Source organism: Muntiacus reevesi, chromosome 15, assembly GCF_963930625.1.
Source record: "Muntiacus reevesi chromosome 15, mMunRee1.1, whole genome shotgun sequence".
Classification (NCBI taxonomy): domain Eukaryota; kingdom Metazoa; phylum Chordata; class Mammalia; order Artiodactyla; family Cervidae; genus Muntiacus; species Muntiacus reevesi.
The window spans coordinates 64,344,077-64,362,762 of record NC_089263.1 but is presented as its reverse complement, the minus strand read 5'-3'; the positions used below and the strand labels follow the sequence as shown (position 1 = coordinate 64,362,762).

The 18,686-nt window shown below is 43.4% G+C and overlaps 1 protein-coding gene across 4 annotated transcripts in view; it reads left to right on the top strand.

Moving 5' to 3' along the window:
* The window catches only part of PPP1R13B (protein phosphatase 1 regulatory subunit 13B), a 69,970-nt gene that overhangs the window by 38,380 nt on the left and 12,904 nt on the right, over positions 1–18,686 (top strand). For 3 of the 4 annotated variants that reach the window (XM_065906299.1, XM_065906300.1, XM_065906298.1), the window contains exons 4-8: positions 2,893–2,969; positions 11,591–11,692; positions 13,855–14,029; positions 15,120–15,316; positions 17,892–18,032. In XM_065906299.1, coding sequence (XP_065762371.1) covers positions 2,893–2,969; positions 11,591–11,692; positions 13,855–14,029; positions 15,120–15,316; positions 17,892–18,032 — 692 coding nt within the window. Of the gene's footprint in view, positions 1–2,892; positions 2,970–5,781; positions 5,906–11,590; positions 11,693–13,854; positions 14,030–15,119; positions 15,317–17,891; positions 18,033–18,686 lie in introns of those variants that run through there. The other variant, XM_065906302.1, reaches the window with a different exon arrangement.

Here is an 18,686-nt window from a genome sequence, read left to right as displayed (position 1 = left end):
GTCGTGCGTGGGGCCCCGCCGGCAGGGCCTCCAGGGGTGTTGGCTGAAGAAGCCGGTGCCCGTCCCGAAGCCCCCCACGCCCGTCCCCGAGAGAGCACAGTGCGCTCACGAGCCGCCGCCCGTGCGACACATGCAGGGGTATGGTGTGTGCTGCGTTGGCTGGTGTGTGCACAGGATCTTTGGGGCCATCAGGAAGAAACTGGTCACATGGCTAGCCTGCGGGGAAGGGGAGGGAAGACTGGTCATGTATACCTTCTTGTTCCTTTTGAATTTTGAACAATGGGAATATACTGCTTGTTTTGAACACTTTCTATTGGAGTACAGTTGAATTACAATGTTGTGTTAGTTTCAGATGTGCAGCCAAGTGAATCACTTGTGCATATACATATATCCGCTCTTTGAAGATCCTTTCCTCATATAGGCCGTCACAGAACATTGAGTGGAGTACCTTATGCTACACAGTATGTTCTTATTAGTTACCTATTTTATATACAGGAGTGTGCATATGCCAATACCAATCTCCCATAAATTACTCATTTTTTAATTAAAATTTAAATAAGGGAATCTTTTTTTTTTTTGGAAAGCATATACACTGTACGGTTAAAGAAAAAATCCCTTGTTTAACAGTGATTATGGATTACTTCTGGTATTAAAAAAAATTGGAAGGACATCCTTTTGTCAAAAGAAGATTATTTTATTGCAGATTATCCCTGTTTGTTTCTTTTTGTTTGTTTTGTTTTGGGCCGTGCCATGGAGCACATGGGATCTTAGTTCCCCGACCAGGGATCGATCCTAGGTCCTCTGAATTGGAAGCAAGGAGTCTTAACCACTGGACTGCCAGGAAAGTCTATTTGTGTGTGTTTTTTTTTTAATGAGCAAAATATACAAACATGCAGTTCGTAGCAAAGAAGAAATATATATGGCCTGGGAATATATGGAAAGGTGTTCATCCATGCTCCTAGAGAAAGCAATGCAGGGAACACAGTGAGGTGGTGTGTTTCACCTGTCACGTCAGCAGTTAGGATGGTTAATAACAGTGTTGGCAGAAGCAGAGGACTTTCCCCACTTCAAAGAGTCGGGATTCTCTCTGGAAGCTAGAGGGGAGCGTGGAGGACGGTTTCCTTCGGTCAGCTGTTCACTTGGGGAGCAGGAGCCTAGTGTGTACGGGAGCTCGAGGCAGGTCACATGCAGAGCATTAGCGAGGCTGATGGAACGGAGCTTGGAGCCGCCTGGGTTCAACACTAGTCCTGCCGCTTGCTCAGCGCGGGCCCTGGGCACCTGACTTCACATCCCTGTGCCTCTGTTTCCTTACGTGTGTGGTTCGTAGGGTTGTGGTGGCGGTCAATGAGGTGTCCTGGTGCGGTGCTCACTGAATGTCAGCTCTTACTGTTTTCTGACTTTGGAGTGCAAAATCATCACATTTCTTCTTTACCACCAAAGATTAAGTGACTCTTGATGTAATTTCTCTCTGTTTGATAGTATTCTGATTTGATTGTTTATTGTTTGGAAGAAGCAGCAATTCTAGAATATTAAATTAACCCGAGCACCTTACTTCGTAAAAGTACTATTACTTTCAGTAAAGAATTTAATTTACCCTGTAAACTGGTAGATACCATACTCCAGAATGAGTGTATATGTAATTTCTGCTAACAGAAAATAGCTCTTATGAAGTGCCTTTTGTGTATTATGTGGCTGTGTTCGGTTGCATGCTCTGCCATTCCCATTTATTTAACCTCATTTTTCATTAATTACCCCCCTAAGGGCCCTTTATTGGATATTGTATTCTTACATGCCCTGTCTTCCCCATCAGATGTACCGTGTGTCTGTTTATGTACTCAGTAGCTTTGCTTTAAACATAAAAAGAGTAAGATTTTTTAATCTCCTGAGAGCCAGTCTTTGCGTCCTTGGGGGTGATAGCACTCTCTGAGAATGTATGGCTTAAGGTGAGGCAGTATTTTCCATAATATAATGTTTCTTCAAAATTTTCAAAGTATCAGGAGGGAAATAGAAGAAAACATGTTATTCTTTTCTCTCTATTTTAACATTAGCTTCATGATCCTTTGAAGCTATGTTTTCTTAGTAATAAAGCAGGCCGTGGGGTGTGATAATTCTCAAAACAGCATCAGGTGAGAGATGAGTGAAGTAGGAGCAGGCATTCAACACAACACAGTCATTTATATGACTTTAGATTCACCTGGTACAAAATTGTGCAGCACACTTTATTTGTTTAAAAAAAAATGACAGGAGAATTTTGCCAGTTTAAATTTGAAACCCTTAAAATTAAAAAAATATATATATTTTTTATAGAATAAAGGAGAATTCAGAAGATAGTATCCCATCTCAGTTTTAACCCTAGTAGTGAAGATCAGTTTTGTGTATCAGTTTTTTAATTATTGGATATTTTGAGTTCTATTTTGTCTCTCTCAAAATTTTTATCGAAGTATAGTTGATTTACAACACTGTGGTAGTTTCAGATTTACAATCAGTTATATATATACATATATCCATTCTTCTTTAGATTATTTTCCCATATAGGTCATTATTTTAGTCTCTCCTAAAATAATAAATAAAAGCTTTAATTTTTAAAAATAGATAATATGTGTAAAATACACATAACATAAAATTTACCATCCTGACCATTTTTAAGTGTTAAAACTTTTTGATATAAATCAGTTTCAAGATTCTGTAATAGAATATATTAAAAAAGTTCATTAAAACAACTTTATGTATACGGGTTGATTATAAAACATTTTTTCAACTGTACTAATTTTTGAGTTGTCCAGCACGGTATTTTATACTTGTGCTCAACAAATATTTGAATAAGTGAAGAAATTATAAAATATTGTTTTTCTAGGCTATCTTTTGGTAAGTTTGACACTCTCATTTCTCTAGGTGGCCGTCAGACCCAGGAGCAAAGAACTCAGAGAAATGTAACAAATGTACCTGGAGAAAAACGCCCTGAAAATGGGGTAAGTAATAGTGAATTTCATTGAAAAATTTTAATTGCTTTTTATAGGTTAGAAACTAATGATTTTTGGTTATAATTTAATTGTTAATGTTTATTTTGACTGTGCTAAATCTTCGTTGCTGTGTGCAGGTTCTCTCTAGTTGCACTTGTCGGGGGCTGCTCTCTTGTTCCGGTGTGAAGGCATCTCATTGAGGTGGCTTTTCTTGTTGCAGAGCACGGGCTCTGGGGCACATGGACTCTAGAATTAGGGCCCAAGATGTGGCTCACGGGCTCAGCTGCTCCGTGGCCTGTGGACTCCCCCTGGACCAGGGGTGGAAACAGTGTCCCCTGCGTTGTAAGCCAGATTCTTAACCACTGGACCACCAGAGAAGCTGTATAATTTATTTTTAAAGAATTATCTTTTGAGTAGTACTAATCTAAAACAGTAAAACTACCAATTATTTACCAGCAAAACAAGTTTATTTGGGAACAGCAAAAAACTGTAATTCAGGACATGCAGCTGTGGACAGCCACATGCGAGTCCTCTGAAGCAAGAGGAGAAGGGGAGGTTGGGAGGGGCTGTTATCAACAAAAGTCTTTCGGAGGAAACTGGGAGTTTGAAGCTTGGTGGCCTTTCCTTAGCTGCATTGTTGCGGGGCAAGGAGGAGGTGGTTCTTCCTTCTGCTGGTGGCTGTGAGTGGTGGTCTTCCTCTGGGGACACACAGTACTCCTCTTCCTGCTGGGCTGGGATCTGCACGGGTGTCTAGCTCTGTGTGTGTGAGAGCTCCCCGATGTGGCCTCCCAGCCCCGCTTCCTTGGGTTTCCCTGTGTGTTTTTCCAGTGGAAGTTGTAGCCGTCGAGTGTTTCACTCGTTTCTATGAAGGTGTGACGCAGTGGTCCTGAATGCTCATGGTTTCATCGTCCTCACGGCGCCCACGCACTGCGTGCCCTCCATGCCCTGTACGTGCTGCTGCCACGGCAGGTCCTGGAATAGCAGCCACGTGCCTCGGTGCCCGGAGGCAGGTGGGCTCGTCTCTGGATTAGGAGATGGGCGTGCAGACTTGCTTTGTGGCTTCGGTGTTGATGTCTTGATCCTTCCGTCAGGTTTTAAAACAGGATGACTGATGGGTTGAAGTCTTCATAGGTGTCTCCAGGAGAGAGGACTTCCTTTGTCATCTGGTGTAGAGTTGGAGAAAAGGCCTAGCATCTATTGTAGGGGAAGAAGTTTGTCCAAGTAGATGGATTCTTTTTAAGAAATTTGTGTTGAAAGAGCAGAAATGAATGAATGACAATGAGTGAATGAGAGAAGGATGAAGAATGAGAGGAATTTTCATCGTGATCTTTTCTGGAAATTTTCGTAGTAACTTTTCCAAATAGTTTTCAGGCTGAAGAATATTTCTTTTTCTGGCTCTGCCCTTACTGGATGTGTACCTTCAGCAGGTCACTGCCTGGCACAGTGCTTGGCACGGCCACACACGGGTGACAGACATGGGTCTGGAGGATGGAGGGCCCATCTTCAGACGCTGGCTTAAGAACTTTCTAACTAGCTGAACTGAACCAAGTCCCTTTGCCCCTCCACTTTCCAGCTTCATGTTACTGACTTGCAATTTTCTTTCTTTTATTGGTTACCATTGTTACTTTAAATGATGTACTTATGTCTCTGTTTCTTTGTACAATCAGCTTGAAACCGTGTCTCTGGGCCTCCCTTTTCACAAGAGGAGGCTCTCAGCACCCCCTCGCCTTTTCTCCATCTCGCTCTGCCTCCTGCCTTCCAGCTTTTTCAGCTGTACCTCTGTGTTGTCAGTGCTGATAATATTTGTATACTTTTATCTGAGTGTAATTAAAGACTTTTACACTTTGTTTATACACTAGTTATAAAGTTGAAAAGCATTTAATGGGGTTTTGATTTTTCAGTTACTAACCACTGTGGGGCCAAGTGCTGTACTCGATTATATCTTCTTCTTTTGAGTGCCACTCAGGGAGAACCATTCCTCACGTCAGGATTAAGAATTCTCTTTCCTTACCCTCCAGTTGCTAAAGATCATTCCACAGATCCTCTTCTTATTCCTGCGTTCTGACTCTGAGTCTGAAGCCTCTGTGGGGTTCTGGCAGGCATATGTGTCAGAACGTCTGAAGGAATAAAGGCCCAGGCCCCACAGGCAGAACTTCTGATTCAGTGAGGCTGGGATGGGCCTGGAAGACTCATGTGACTCTTGCCCTGCCAGGTTCGGAACCTCCAGGGTGCATGTACCCACTGTCTAAAGCATTCAGAACTTACCTGTCCAACAGAATCTTGAAGACCCCTTTGTGTTCTAAGATTTCCTGTGGCCTGAACTTCAGGGGAGGTGAAATAAGTATGTCAAATAGGCGGGGACTGTGTATGTGTGTATGTATCATAAACGGAAGGGACTCAGGAGGAAAGGAGACCAGTAACATAGTATGGTGAGTTTTGATGCGATGGGTCCTTGATCTTTCCAGGATGAAGTTGTTTATTGTTAACATGGAGATGATGTTTACATGTCAAGATCAACAAAACTGAAACCTGAAACCAAAATTAAAGCTGTGTTTGCAGCCTATATGGGATGTTATAATTAGAGGAAGGTTGAGAGCTGGTGAGGAGGCATGACTCTTGTGCTAGAAGCATGACATCTAAGAGGTTACAGTGTTTGTGGCACACACATCTGCCTTTTAAGCCTAATAATATGTTACCTTTGTGAAGCACTTTATTGTCTACAAAGCACTTTTATGTGCGTTTTTTAAAGTTAATAAGATGTTAAAAATATCCTTCTCCAGAAATGTTTTCCTGTGCACCCTGGACCTAGAATAACAGCCCCTGAGCCTGCGAACCCCATGACTGCTAGCAGCTGCTGAGGCAACTGCTCTCCCTGAAGTGCAGGCCACCCGGTCAGCTGTCTAAGAAATAAAGGCCCTGGCCCCACGGGCAGAACTTTTTGTTCAGTAAGTGTGAGGCGGGCCTGGGAGGCCCTCGTGTGACGCTGTCGATCTGTGAGTCCGGGACCTGCAGGTCAGATGTGCGCACCGCCACAAGCACTCGGGGCTCGCTGGTCCAACAGAAGTTTGAAGATCTGCTTTGACTTTGTGGTGTCAAGGCAAATTGATTTATCCTTACTGTGCATGCCTGTATCAGGACTACCCCCGGGATCAGCAGTTTGCTCGGAGGACTCACAGGACTCAGCCACGAAGGGAAGAGGCACGCGGGGCCGAGGAGGCGCGTGGGGTGGTGTCTGGGGAAACCTGCCCATCTCCCAAGGGTCCCCTCCAGCAGAGTTGCACGGGATGTGCTTCACTCAAGCCAACTGTTTGCTTGAAACTAGCGTCACAGTATCACTTCTTCTGCAAAGATTTGGATACCGCTTAGTGACTGAGCAACAGCAGCAGCTCAGCACTTGCTAATGTGTTTTTGGATGAGTCCTTATACCAAAAGAAAGTTGTCTGGAAAATGGCGTCATTTCCTAGGAACTCCGGTGGTGAGGAGTCATTAACTGAACAGATACTGTGCTCGGTGATGAACCCTTTTGTTTTCATAGACAGATTTGCAGTCCTTGATAGTTTTTGGCATGTATTGGAAAAACACATTTAGCACATGTTGGCAGAATGTTTTCATAGTACAATAAATGGGATATAAAGCTAAGTCTTTTTACTAATATTTGAAAGACTAAATATCTATAAAAACCTATAATTAGAGGCTTAGGATGGAAGACAAGTGTATTGCGTAATTGTCTACAATGGTTTGCGTTGAGAAACCATATTATATGTTTTTAATAAATGAATTATTGCAACACCAATTTCAAAATTATATATAAAACAAATTACTTGAGGAGATGAAAACACATTTGACTAAAGTCATGTTATCAACTGACTTGTGACCTAAAGCTTTTAACCATAATTATCAAGTGAGTTGTAGTTAATACCTAAAAAAATCTGGTTCTGATAGCCTGTTTGTCAAGCATACTTAATTTTGTTAGCTTTCTTAGTTGTGATTCAACATAATTAGTACAATTGAGACATTAGCCAATAAGTCCCCCTTTACGTCTCACTTTTAGCAAATTGAGCTAGCTAATTTACTGGAAATCTGACTATAGTGCATTTGGGGTCAATAGCTTAATAACATTTTTATGCTTACCTTTTTCATTCTTATAAAAATAAAATACCATTATATGACATTCTTTCTTCACCAGGAGGTTAACATTTTATTATAAAAAGAGGATAATTAAAATACAAACCCTGACAACACCAAACGTCAACAAGGATGAGGTGATGCTAGAACTCTTGTGTATTTTGCTGGGGGAGTGTAAAATGACGCTTCACTCTGGAGAAGAGTTTGTCAGCTTGTGTAAGTGAAACCAACACTTAACCACACAACGCTCAGTCCCCACGTTCACTTCTTGACATCAGTTACCCAAGAGAAGCCAGAACATTTGTCCACATAAATACTGGTACATGAATGTTCAAGATGGCTTTATTTCTCATAGCTAAGGAGTGAAAACAGCCTGAATGCTCCTCAGCAAATGAACAGGAAAATAAAAACTTCATACAAGTGAATACTACTTGCCAGCAGAAAGGAAGGAATTCCTGGTATAGGTAACAGCATGGATGAGTCTCTAAAACGTGGTGGAGGAAAGAAGCCAAACTCAAGGAGGTGGCCCTGTCAGCGAGCTTCTCCAGCACACAGGACCTGGCGATTGTAGCGCAGCCACCCCCACCCCCATGGGTGGGATAATTGTCCGGGAAGTGCAGTGGGGAGCTTTCTGGGGTGATGGAGGCGTTGTGTTGACTGGGGTGGTGGTTACACTGCGATGTGCAGTGGTCAGATAATGCAGCAGCATACTTCAGATGGTGTGCTTATGGTCTGTAAATTATGCATCGGTGAAAGTAAATATGAAAATTTTCACTGTGTGTTTAATATACTAGCCTGTCATTTCATTTAGTTAACTTACTACCATTATGGACGTTTTTGAAGCTTTGTATCAGAAATGGGTTAGAATATATGCTTATCAGTTTTTTAAAGTTGCTAATCTTAAATTTAGGAACATAAAAATTAGAAACTCATGGGGCTTTTATTGAGTGTTATGAAAGTCTATATATATGTCCATTTAAACAGCACATAGTATCTACATAGTTTCTAGGGGTCAGGAAGTCAGGACTGGCCGGGTGACTTGGGTTCCGGGTCTCTTGCAACATTGTGATCAAGGTGTTGGCCACGATCACGGCCATCCAGAGCTTGACCGGGCTGGAGGATCTGTTTTCAAGCCCATGAGATAACATTTTTATGCGGAGCTTCTGTGAAGTCAGGAAGTCATGTAGAGGGCTCAGCTTCTCATTTGGATTCATTGTTTTGGGGTAGGAGGCTCTACGAGGCAGTGTGTTCTCAGACCTGCAGGTCTCAGGTGGACCAGGGTAACCGACTGTGGTCCCGCTTTTCCGAGCTGCTTGCAGGCGTTCCCAGATGGTGCCGGCCGAACAGGGCACTTTTCACCGCGGTGCACGGTGACGCGAAAGTCCTCGCCGCTGCGCTGGGAGAATGCTCTTTTTGTTTCACAGTGAGAATATGAGGATAAAGGACTGAGCTCAGGGTTCATCCCTCGTAGTTGAACTTGACGGGTAACCTGATTTCTTCCCACGTGAGATTCTTACCTCATTCGGCAGGAGAGGCTCGCTCGTTGGAGACAGGGAGCAACTGCATTTTCCTTTTTTGTTACTTACAGTGTCAGGGATTATATCTGGCATATCAAGGGCAAATGCCTTACCATGATATCAAACATGTATTAGTGCTCAAACAGAAAACAACTCAGTTCTCCTGACCCCTCCATCTTGTCAAGGCTGGGGAGCTGAGTCCTTTCTCTGGGCCTGCCGAACTGTCCCGAGAGAGCTTTCCCACTCATTTTACTGGTCGTGGAAGTGACTTCTCCTCTCTGTAACCTGGAGTTGAACTCATCAGATAACTACCATAATGAGGGACCTCTAAGTGCCCAAGGGAGCAGGATTTGATTTCTTCTCATTAGATGCAATGAAAAGAAATAAGTGAGGAATTAGGTCATAGGTTTGTCTGAATAAATTGAGTTCATATGGAGAATTTAAAATTATTCCTCTGGGGTTTAGTTTACACAGAGAGAATACATGCTGTTAGGCCTGTCATAAACGGATCAAATTTGCATCAGAGGTTTTTGTTTTCTTAAAAAAACCCTGAAAAGATACTTTCTGCTAAATTTTCATATTGAACAAATGAGGGAATATGTACTAAAGTGTAAAATGTTGCATATCTGTTGACTTACAAGTTTATGGTGGCTTGTGTTTTTATAACCCATTTAAAATAAGTTACACAGGTTTGTTCACTTTGAAATAATTCACTGAGCTGAACACAGATTTATACAGTTTTCTGTTTGTAATATCTACATCAATAAAATTTCTGTTCAACTTCAGATTAAGAGCTTTGTGTTGGGCTAGCCCATGTGACATATAGATGTTTTGAAAGTCAGGTGGCTCAGTCGTGTCCGACTCTTTGCGACCCCATGGACTGTAGCCTACCATGCTCCTCTGTCCATGGGATATTCCAGGCAAGAGTACTGGAGTGGGTTGCCATTTCCTTCTCCAGAGGATCTTCCTGACCCAGGTTTGCATTGTAGGCAGACACTTTACCATCTGAACCACCAGGGAAATTTTCTATTAAAGTACAATATGTATTAGTATATACTTAAGATGTAATATCTGAATTACTTATGTCAATAGAATATATCTTAGTTTTATAATTAGAGATACACATAAATAACACATACAAAGAGCTCTTGTTCACAAGTATAAATATCAGAATATGCAACAGTTCAATTTCCCTTCTGTCTTCTTTTCATTGTTATTTTAAGCCATTGGTGGGGAGGGGAGACCAAAAAGCTAAGTTTTTGTTTTTTTTCTTCAAGTTGTAAAATTATGAAATTAATATAAATTGAAAGATTTGTTACAGGAACTGCATTTTTCCCTAGTCGAAAATATGTTTCTGAAAGTTTCAAAAATACCTTTTGTTGAACTTCCCTGATTAAGAATCCACCTGCCAGTGCAGGGGACATGTGTTCAGTCCCTGGTTCCGGAAGCTTGCACATGCCGTGGGACACACTAAGCTCGCAAAAGCCTCAACTCCTAGAGCCCACGCGCCGAGAGCCTGCGCTCCGCAACAAGAGCAGCCTCTGCAGGGAGAGACCCGTGCATGTGACTGATGGCAGCCCCTGCTCGCCGGAACCAGAGAAAGCGTGCGCGGCGGCAAAGACCGAGCACAGCCAAAAATAAATAAGTAATTTAAAAATTGCTTGTTGTGGTGATTGGAGAAATCTCAGTAGGTGGAAATTAGAATACTTTATTAATATTAAAGCAGAAATTTGAGTGCATTGTGATAGTTGGGGTGTTTTTGTAGAATGAACAAATCTCAAATGAAGTTTCTGTAACTTGGCAGTTTACAGTATCTGGTTTAGAAAAGGGACTTGGTCCACATTGCTTTCTCAGGACTTTAGATAACCAGAATGGGGGCTCCAGTTAATTAAATCGTGATTCCACTTTCTAAGAGTCCAGAATGGGCTTACCACCATGTGATTTGGGAAGGACTGGGGTCGCACAGGGTCGGACACGACTGAAGTGACTTAGCAGCAGCAGCAGAGTCAGAGGAACAGGGCTTGGCACCCTTGTGAAAAGCTCCAAGAGGCTCAGAGTACTGAGGAGCCCGGAGGTGGACAGTGAGCTCCACGGAGGAGCTATGCACCTGCATGGCGGGACCCACGGGGCCGGAGGAGGCCGGAGGAAGACCGGCGTGGCTGGACTCGGAGCTCTGGCCCTTGTCAGCTCTGTGTCCTTAGCCGTGTCCCTTTACCTCCCCCGGGGTTCCTCTGCAGTGTGTGCTCGTCTGCCTGCAGAGGTTTGTTGTGAAGATTGTGTGATACAGTGCACGTCACACGTCCAGCCTAAGAGGGGGTGCTGTAGGAGATGGGCAGGAACAAGCCTCTGCATCCTTCTCTGTCTGTGCAACTGACCTGGGGCACATTATTTGACCTTCTCTCTGCTTATTTTCTCGTCTGTAGAATGGAGCTGTAATGATCTCTGAGAGTGTCATTTTAAGGCTTAAATGAGTTCATAAGTGGAAAGTAATTACTTTAGAGCAAGGTTCATGATGAACACAATAAAAATGCATCCTGTCATTAACAGGATGGGGACATGCTTTCAGATTCCATCAGTTGCCACTCCTCTGGATATGGATAATGCTCTGTCAATCATGGGTCAGTCTTTGGTTGTAGGCCATACCTATGGTGTTTTTAATGAGATATTTATATTTCAGAATCTTTGATGCATTTCAGTTTCTTGAGACCAGGTGGCAGTGAAATGACATTTGCCCTTAGGTATCACCTGCACATTTATTTTTTAGTTTGTGTACTCTTAAACATTTGACATCCCTACTTACTCAAATAAATTTAATAGAAGTGGTCAACAATGAGGAAAGGTTCTTAGGAGAAAGTAAACTAACTTATGTTCCTCTAACTTCTAGGGAACCTGTTTAAAAATCTTGATGTGTGTGCATTCTGACATTAGAGCAGAATGATGATGCAGACAAGCATCCATTCCAGTCTGAGCGTGTTTTGTTCTCTGTAGGTTGGGAATCCACGTGTTGAACTTACCCTCTCAGAACTCCAGGATATGGCCGCTCGGCAGCAGCAGCAGATTGAAAACCAGCAGCAGATGCTGGTCGCCAAGGTATGTTACTAAGCAGCAGTGGGAATGGTCAGCAGGAGTGTTCAGCGTTATTTTAGATTCCATGGCTGACCCTTGCAGGTAGACGTGTGCTAGCACAGCGTGAACACAGTGTCCCTCTTAATGATCTCTTCTGTGATGATAAATGCACACCGTGGCTTCTTGACATTGGGGAAGTATCGGGCAAGAGCATCTGACCCTTGACTTGCACACTTAGACTTCCAGGACAGGAAGCAGTTGAACTTAACCCAGTTGTAGATAAAGTTTGGAAGGAAAAGATGCTCTCCATCGTCCCCTCCTTTTTCCTCTGGGTGTTGTCTCAGCTGGCATGGTTGGCATTAGTGTTCTAGAGGAAGCCAGCGATCCGTGATAAGACACTGGTCATGGGCCCCAAAGGCAGTGGCTTCCCTGTACCCCACCCTGCAAGGAATCTGTTTGGGGCATGTAGACACTCATTATATACACTGAGAACTAGATTTGTCACTGAAGCTCTGTCACAGGATTTGAAACTATTGACCACCCATAGTGAGGCCAAAGAAATCAAAATGGAAATATTGGAGTTTAGAAAAGAGAAAGGTTTATTGCAGGGCCAGGCAAGGAGAACAGTTGGCTCATGCTCAAAAAATCCAAACTCACTGACGGTTCTCAGGAATGTATTTTTTTTAATAAGCAAAATTTGGGGTGAAGACTGTAGAGTGTGTGACTGTCTTCTGATTGGTTGGTGGTAAGATAACAGGCTAGTGTCCAGGAGTCTTGTGCTCAGCCTGGAGTCACCACCCCGGTGGTGCCTCAATTTCTGCAGGGGAGCTCAAGATGCGCTGTTAAGTGTGTCCCCGGGGGGGCGGGAAGGCGATGGGGGGACCAGGACCGCTTCCTGATAGCTCCTGCTGTGTTTCTGCGTTCCCTCACCTCCCTGGTTAGTGACTGTTTGAGCCTGCCTTTTGAACTCAGGGATGGTGTAGGAGGCTGAAGCCTTTTTCCTATAAACCAGAAATGGGGACATAGAAGGGCTTTTGTACCCAGGATGGCCCCACAGGCTCCTGCTTGGTTTCAAAACTGTTGTGAATAATGGTTTAGTCTTGGACTAAAACATCAGACCTGCCTCGCATGCCCCATGAGAAGGCTTCCTGATGTAATGATCTTAAATGTCCTGACCCTGCTACCCAGAGAACTCGCAGACGTCACTGCCCAAGTTCTTACTGATTTACCTGTAGAGAGAGATTCTTAGTGACCAATGGTCCAATTCAACTTATTTTAACTTATTGAATGACCATGTGGACTCTGTCCATATTCATGTTAATAATAGTTTAAGTTGGACTTGTTTTTGAAAGTAGTCTTGCAAAGTTTATTGGATTTTTTAATAATACAAGAATAAAGAACAATTAAAAGCTAAGTAATTTGGAAGATATATTCATTCCATTATTAATAATGTTTTTAAGATGAAATGTACATGGTATTATGTCACCTTAAGCTTTTCTAATTCTGCTTTTCTTCTTCTCTCCAAATATTGATTCAGGGGTGCTGCTATTGAAAGGAATCTTTAATATTTTCAGCAGTGTAACTCAAGTTAATGCGGGTTATTCCATATTTAAGCGCATCTTCCCTTCCCTAGGTTGCACATACCTCTCCTTGGGTATATTCATGCATACGGGTAGGACCACAAGTAGCGCTAACTGTTATCCTGAAGGTATGCCTTCACATGAGTCGGGAAAAAAAGTACTGAGGAATATTACATATGCTTTTACTGTAAGACTGTCCTGTTCTTTTTTGATAATAAAATGTTTGATTCCTTTTGAAGGAACTAATCCTAAAGAAAACAAGCACTTCCTCCAATGTCCCTGCCACTTAGCAGATTAGAGGTTCATCTCTGTACTAATCACCTTATCTCTTTTCAGTATAAAATCTTCTGGTCAGTGCTCATTTCCTTTGGGAGGATAAACAGGGGTCCGTGGAAGCTGCTCTGTAGGCGCAGGAGACCTGGTGCCAACGGCAGGAAGCCTGGGCTGCTGGGCTTCACACAGGAGGGCAATGAGGGGTTGTCTAGCATTTCTTTAATATTCATGAAGACAGGAGATCCTGTGGAATCTGCTTAAACTGTTTTTACAGTGTACAGAAGTGACCGTGCATTTCAATTTTCAAAGCTAGCTATTCTCCTCTCTCGATAGGAACAGCGTTTACATTTTCTAAAGCAACAGGAGCGCCGTCAGCAGCAGTCTATTTCTGAAAATGAAAAGCTTCAGAAATTGAAAGAACGAGTTGAAGCCCAGGAAAATAAGCTGAAGAAGATCCGTGCCATGAGAGGACAAGTAGACTACAGCAAAATCATGAATGGCAATCTGTGTACGTGCCACGGCCCAGGGCGCCCACGCTCCCTAGGTGTAGACCAAGTGAGACAGGCTGACTTCCAGGCGCCTCAGTCCCAAGCTGGTGCCAGAGCTCGCTGTAGGGAAGCTCTGGAGCTTTGCTCTGCCATCGGCAGCTGCCGGGATTCGTGATGAGACTAGGGGGTCCTAGAAGACCTTCTGCAGCCTTAGCAGTGTATTAGGGAGACCCTTCTGTTAACCTTGCTTGCAGCCGCCCTTTAGATTAAGTCTTGGGTCCTCTTAAGACTCAACTCATGAGGGAGGTTCTGTTTTAACTGAACAGCCTAAGTTTTATCTGTGTATTACGATAAAGCATACAAATGCTCACTTTGTGTGTGCATGGATTGTTACTTTATTATTCAATTCAGTTAATACCCGCTTTAGTAGTAGTAGTGTTAGTCGCTCAGTCGTGTCCGACTCTGCAACTCCATGGGGTTCTCCAGGCAAGAATACTGGAGTGGGTAGCGAGCGATTCCCTTCTCCAGGGTATCTTCCTGACCCAGGAATGGAACCTCGGTCTCCTGCATTGTCGGCAGATTCTTTACCATCTGAGCTACCAGAGAAGCCCCAGTGCCTCCTTTATGCCACAGTGATAAGCGGGAACCCTCACACGGTGGTATCTGTGGTGCACTGAGCTTCCTAAGTGGCTTGACCAGCGTAGCTTTGGGACGCTTGCCCTAATTTAAAAACATTCAGGCACTTCCCTGGTGGTCCAGTGGCTGAGACTCCTCGCTCCCAATGCAGGCAGCCTGGGTTCAAGCTCTGGTCAGGGAACTGGATCCCACATGCCACAGTTAAGACCCAGCACAGCCAATGAAATAAGTAATTTCTTCAAAATTAAAATATTCAATAAATAGTGCAAATAATTGTCTTCTGAGTAGTCACGTGTTCCAAAGGCTTGTTGAAATATGTTTTGGATTATGCACCTTACAGTTTTCTCTCCAAGGATAATGCTAGAGTTGAGTTAAAGGTATAGAAGTGAAGAAATACCAAAAAAATAGAAAAATACCATGAAAAAACTAAGTCAACTAATTATGTTTTTTTCCTTTACTGATGGGAAATTATAGCTGCTGAAATAGAAAGGTTCAGTGCCATGTTCCAGGAAAAGAAGCAAGAAGTACAGACTGCGATTTTAAGAGTTGATCAACTCAGTCAACAATTGGAAGATTTAAAGAAGGGAAAACTGAACGGGTTCCAGCCTTACAGTGGCAAGCTGACAGGACCGGCAGCGGTGGAGCTAAAAAGACTGTACCAGGAGCTTCAGGTAACCCCCCTGAGTTTGAGGAATGATTCTGTTAAAACTTCCTTCTCTTGGGCATCCTTCCGATATAGGCTGTAAACCTCAGAAATTGGAAATGAATGAATTCTCATTTAATAGTAGGCACCAAGTGTATTCAATACAAAAGAATGTTTTGAACAGCTTTGAGCTATAATTCACATAGTTTATGATACACACATTTAGAGTTGACCAGTAAGTGGTTTTCAGTATCTCCATAGAGTTCCATATCCACCACCATAGTCTATTTTAGAATATCTTCACCACTTGTGGGGTTAAAGCAATGCGGGAGACCTGGGTTGATCCCTGGGTCGGGAAGATCCCCTGGAGAAGGAACTGGCAACTCACTCCAGCATTCTTGCCTGGAGAATCCCGTGGACGGGGAAGCCTGGTGGGCTACAGTCCACGGGGTCGCAAAGAGTTGGTAAGACTAGTGAAAGATAATAGAAAGAAAGACTAGGGAAAGATTGAGGGCAGGAGAAGAAGGGGACGACAGAGGAGGAGATGGTTGGATGGCATCGCCAACTCAATGGACATGGGTTTGGGTGGAGTCTGGGAGTTGGTGATGGACAGAGAGGGCTGGCGTGCTGCAGTTCATGGGCTCGCAAAGAGTTGGACAAGACTGAGCGACTGAACTAAACTGAACTGAAGACTAGTGAAGGGGCATTCTCTGTTCCCCTTCTGATGTCTATGTCAGAAGCTCTCTGTCCCTTTTTCACTTCAATAAAACTGATATCAAAAGCTCTTGAGTGATCAAGCCTGCTCCCTGGTCCTGAAGCTAAGTCTTTTTCAGAGATCACGAATCCAACATTGTTCACTGTAAGCTATCAGTACAGACCATAGATGCAAAACCTCAGCCAAATTTTACCAAATCAAACCCAATAATATCAAACAGACTTATATAGGGCTTCCTTGGTGATTCAGATGGTAAAGAATCTGCCTGCAAAAAAGAAGAAAAAAAAAAGAATATCTTCACCACTTGTAAAAGAAACCCCACACCTCTTCGCCATCAGCCCACAACTCCCTACCCCTCTAGCCCTAAGCAGCCATGGCTCCACTCTCCGTCGCTGTGGATTTGCCGATTCTGAAAATTTCATGTGGATGGGATCGTGCAGTTGTTCTTTGTGAGTGACTTCTTTCACTTAGCATGTTTTCAGTACAGAAGTTCGATAGGAGTTTAATTGGCAGTATAATGAACTGGTGAAGAACTAAGCTTCAGATAATACCTAAGGCCTTTGTGTAAACTGTATTTTGACACGATAGATGCCTGTTGTTAAATCCTTGTCTTTGTCAGCTTGGGCTGCCTTAAAACTGCAGACAGGTCTGTCTCACAGTTCTGGAGGCTGGAAGTCCCAGATCAGAGTGCTGGTAGACTCAGCTCATGGGGAGGGTCCCCTTCCTGGCCACCTTCTTGCTGCGTCCTCACCCTTTCTGCTTTCTCTCCCTCCTCTTACAACCCCACCATGGAGGCCCCACCCTCATGACCGACCCAGTCACAGTGGGGACCAGGGTGGGTTTCGGGAGGACACGGCCGTTAGCGGCCTTCAGAAGGCATCGTGCAGCGGGGTGCTTTGTCAAGCCAGAAGCAAGTTTTATGCTTCTGTTAGCACTTGCTAGAAAAAGGATTCTATCACTTTACGAAATGGGGACTTTTAAACACAGGGAGTAAACTGGCTGGTGGCTGCCATTAAGTTCTGTAATATAAATATTACAATATTAAAATGACATGAAATAAAATGTTATAAGAATTTATAACTTTTTATGTTTTTAAGCAATTGTTAAAAAGTACAGTTTTTAAGAAGTTTTTTGGTGAAATGTGATGAATGTTTTATATTTATTTATATACATTTCCAACTTTTTTACTGCAGTGAAGCTTAAAAAGTACATGTTACTTCCTGTCTGGTAGCAGTATGTATGTGCTGGTACCTGTATGCATTTGAAGGTTTGACACGACAGCGTTTATTAACCTCCTGTGTGCAGTGCACTGTGATGTTTTCTGTTCTCCATTTCATATTTTTAAACTACCGGTTAACCCATTAAAGTAGCATAAAAGGGACTTCCCTGGTGGTCCAGTGGGTGAGACTCCAAGCTCCCAGTGCAGAGGGCCTGGGTTCCATCCGTGGTCAGGGAACTAGATCCCTCATGCCACAATTAAGAGTTTGTGTGCAGCAGTTTTTAAAAAATGATACAAGAACTTTCAGTTTGGTGTTTGGACCATCCATGGGTTAGAACCAGACACCTCTCCCTGGGTCCCTCGACATGTCCAGGATGGGATCACTGAAGTGGCCCTCCCACCCCAATTCCCTAGGACCACAGGCATGTTTCCCACTGTCATTACAGGTACTAGTCCTTCTGTACACTTTTTGTTCCATAAGAATTACATTCCGGCTTCATCCATGCTGTACCTGTAAAATATTTAGCACCTGGGATAATGCCTGTATGTAAATACACATAAGAACCAAATGTTGCTTTTTTTCTTTTTCCTTTTTTTAATCCCCCTAACAATGAGAATTTGACCTTTTAATGAAAACAAATCATAAACACTGCATTTTCTGTTCTGCAGATTCGTAATCAGCTCAACCAGGAACAGAATTCAAAGCTCCAGCAGCAGAAGGAACTCTTGAATAAGCGCAACATGGAGGTGGCCATGATGGACAAGCGGATCAACGAACTGCGTGAACGTCTTTACGGGAAGAAAATTCAGGCATGTGAAAAAGAAAATATTTCTGTGAGATAAAACACTGAAAATGGTTCATCCTCAGAGTGTACATCTTTGCCGTAAGGCTATCCTGCTGCCCCCCACTGCCATAGCTGATAGAACACGAATTGGCCGTAAACCATAAAAAATGACAGTAGAAGTAAGTTCTTGTTCCCAGAGACACAGCTGTTTCCTGGTGTGTGGAATCAGGCCATCCTGTCCGCACCCCAGGCTGCTGCTGCTCACCAACACCGTCCCCAGGCGGCTCTGTCTCCCTCCACTGCGGAGCTTTGGGCCCTGGAGTCACGGGCTGGTTCTGGCTATGCGCATAGAGTCCTTGACCTTGTGTAGCCTGAGGTACTTACTGTGAACTGAGAGTTGCTGTAAGAATTCTTAGAAGTAACCTTGGAAGGGCTTTGTAAACTCTTGAGCAAAGTGCTATATAAGGGGTTAGTGCCTTTTAAAAATCTTTATTTAGTATTTTGACTTTCAAAGGTAATGAATACTCACTGGAAGAAAGTTAAAACAGTATGTGCTAAGTCGCTTCAGTCGTGTCTGACTCTTTACAGGCCTGTAGACTGTAGCCCACCAGGCTCATCTGTCCATGGGATTCTCCAGGCAAGAATACCGAAGTGGGTTGCCGTGCCCTCCTCCAGGGAA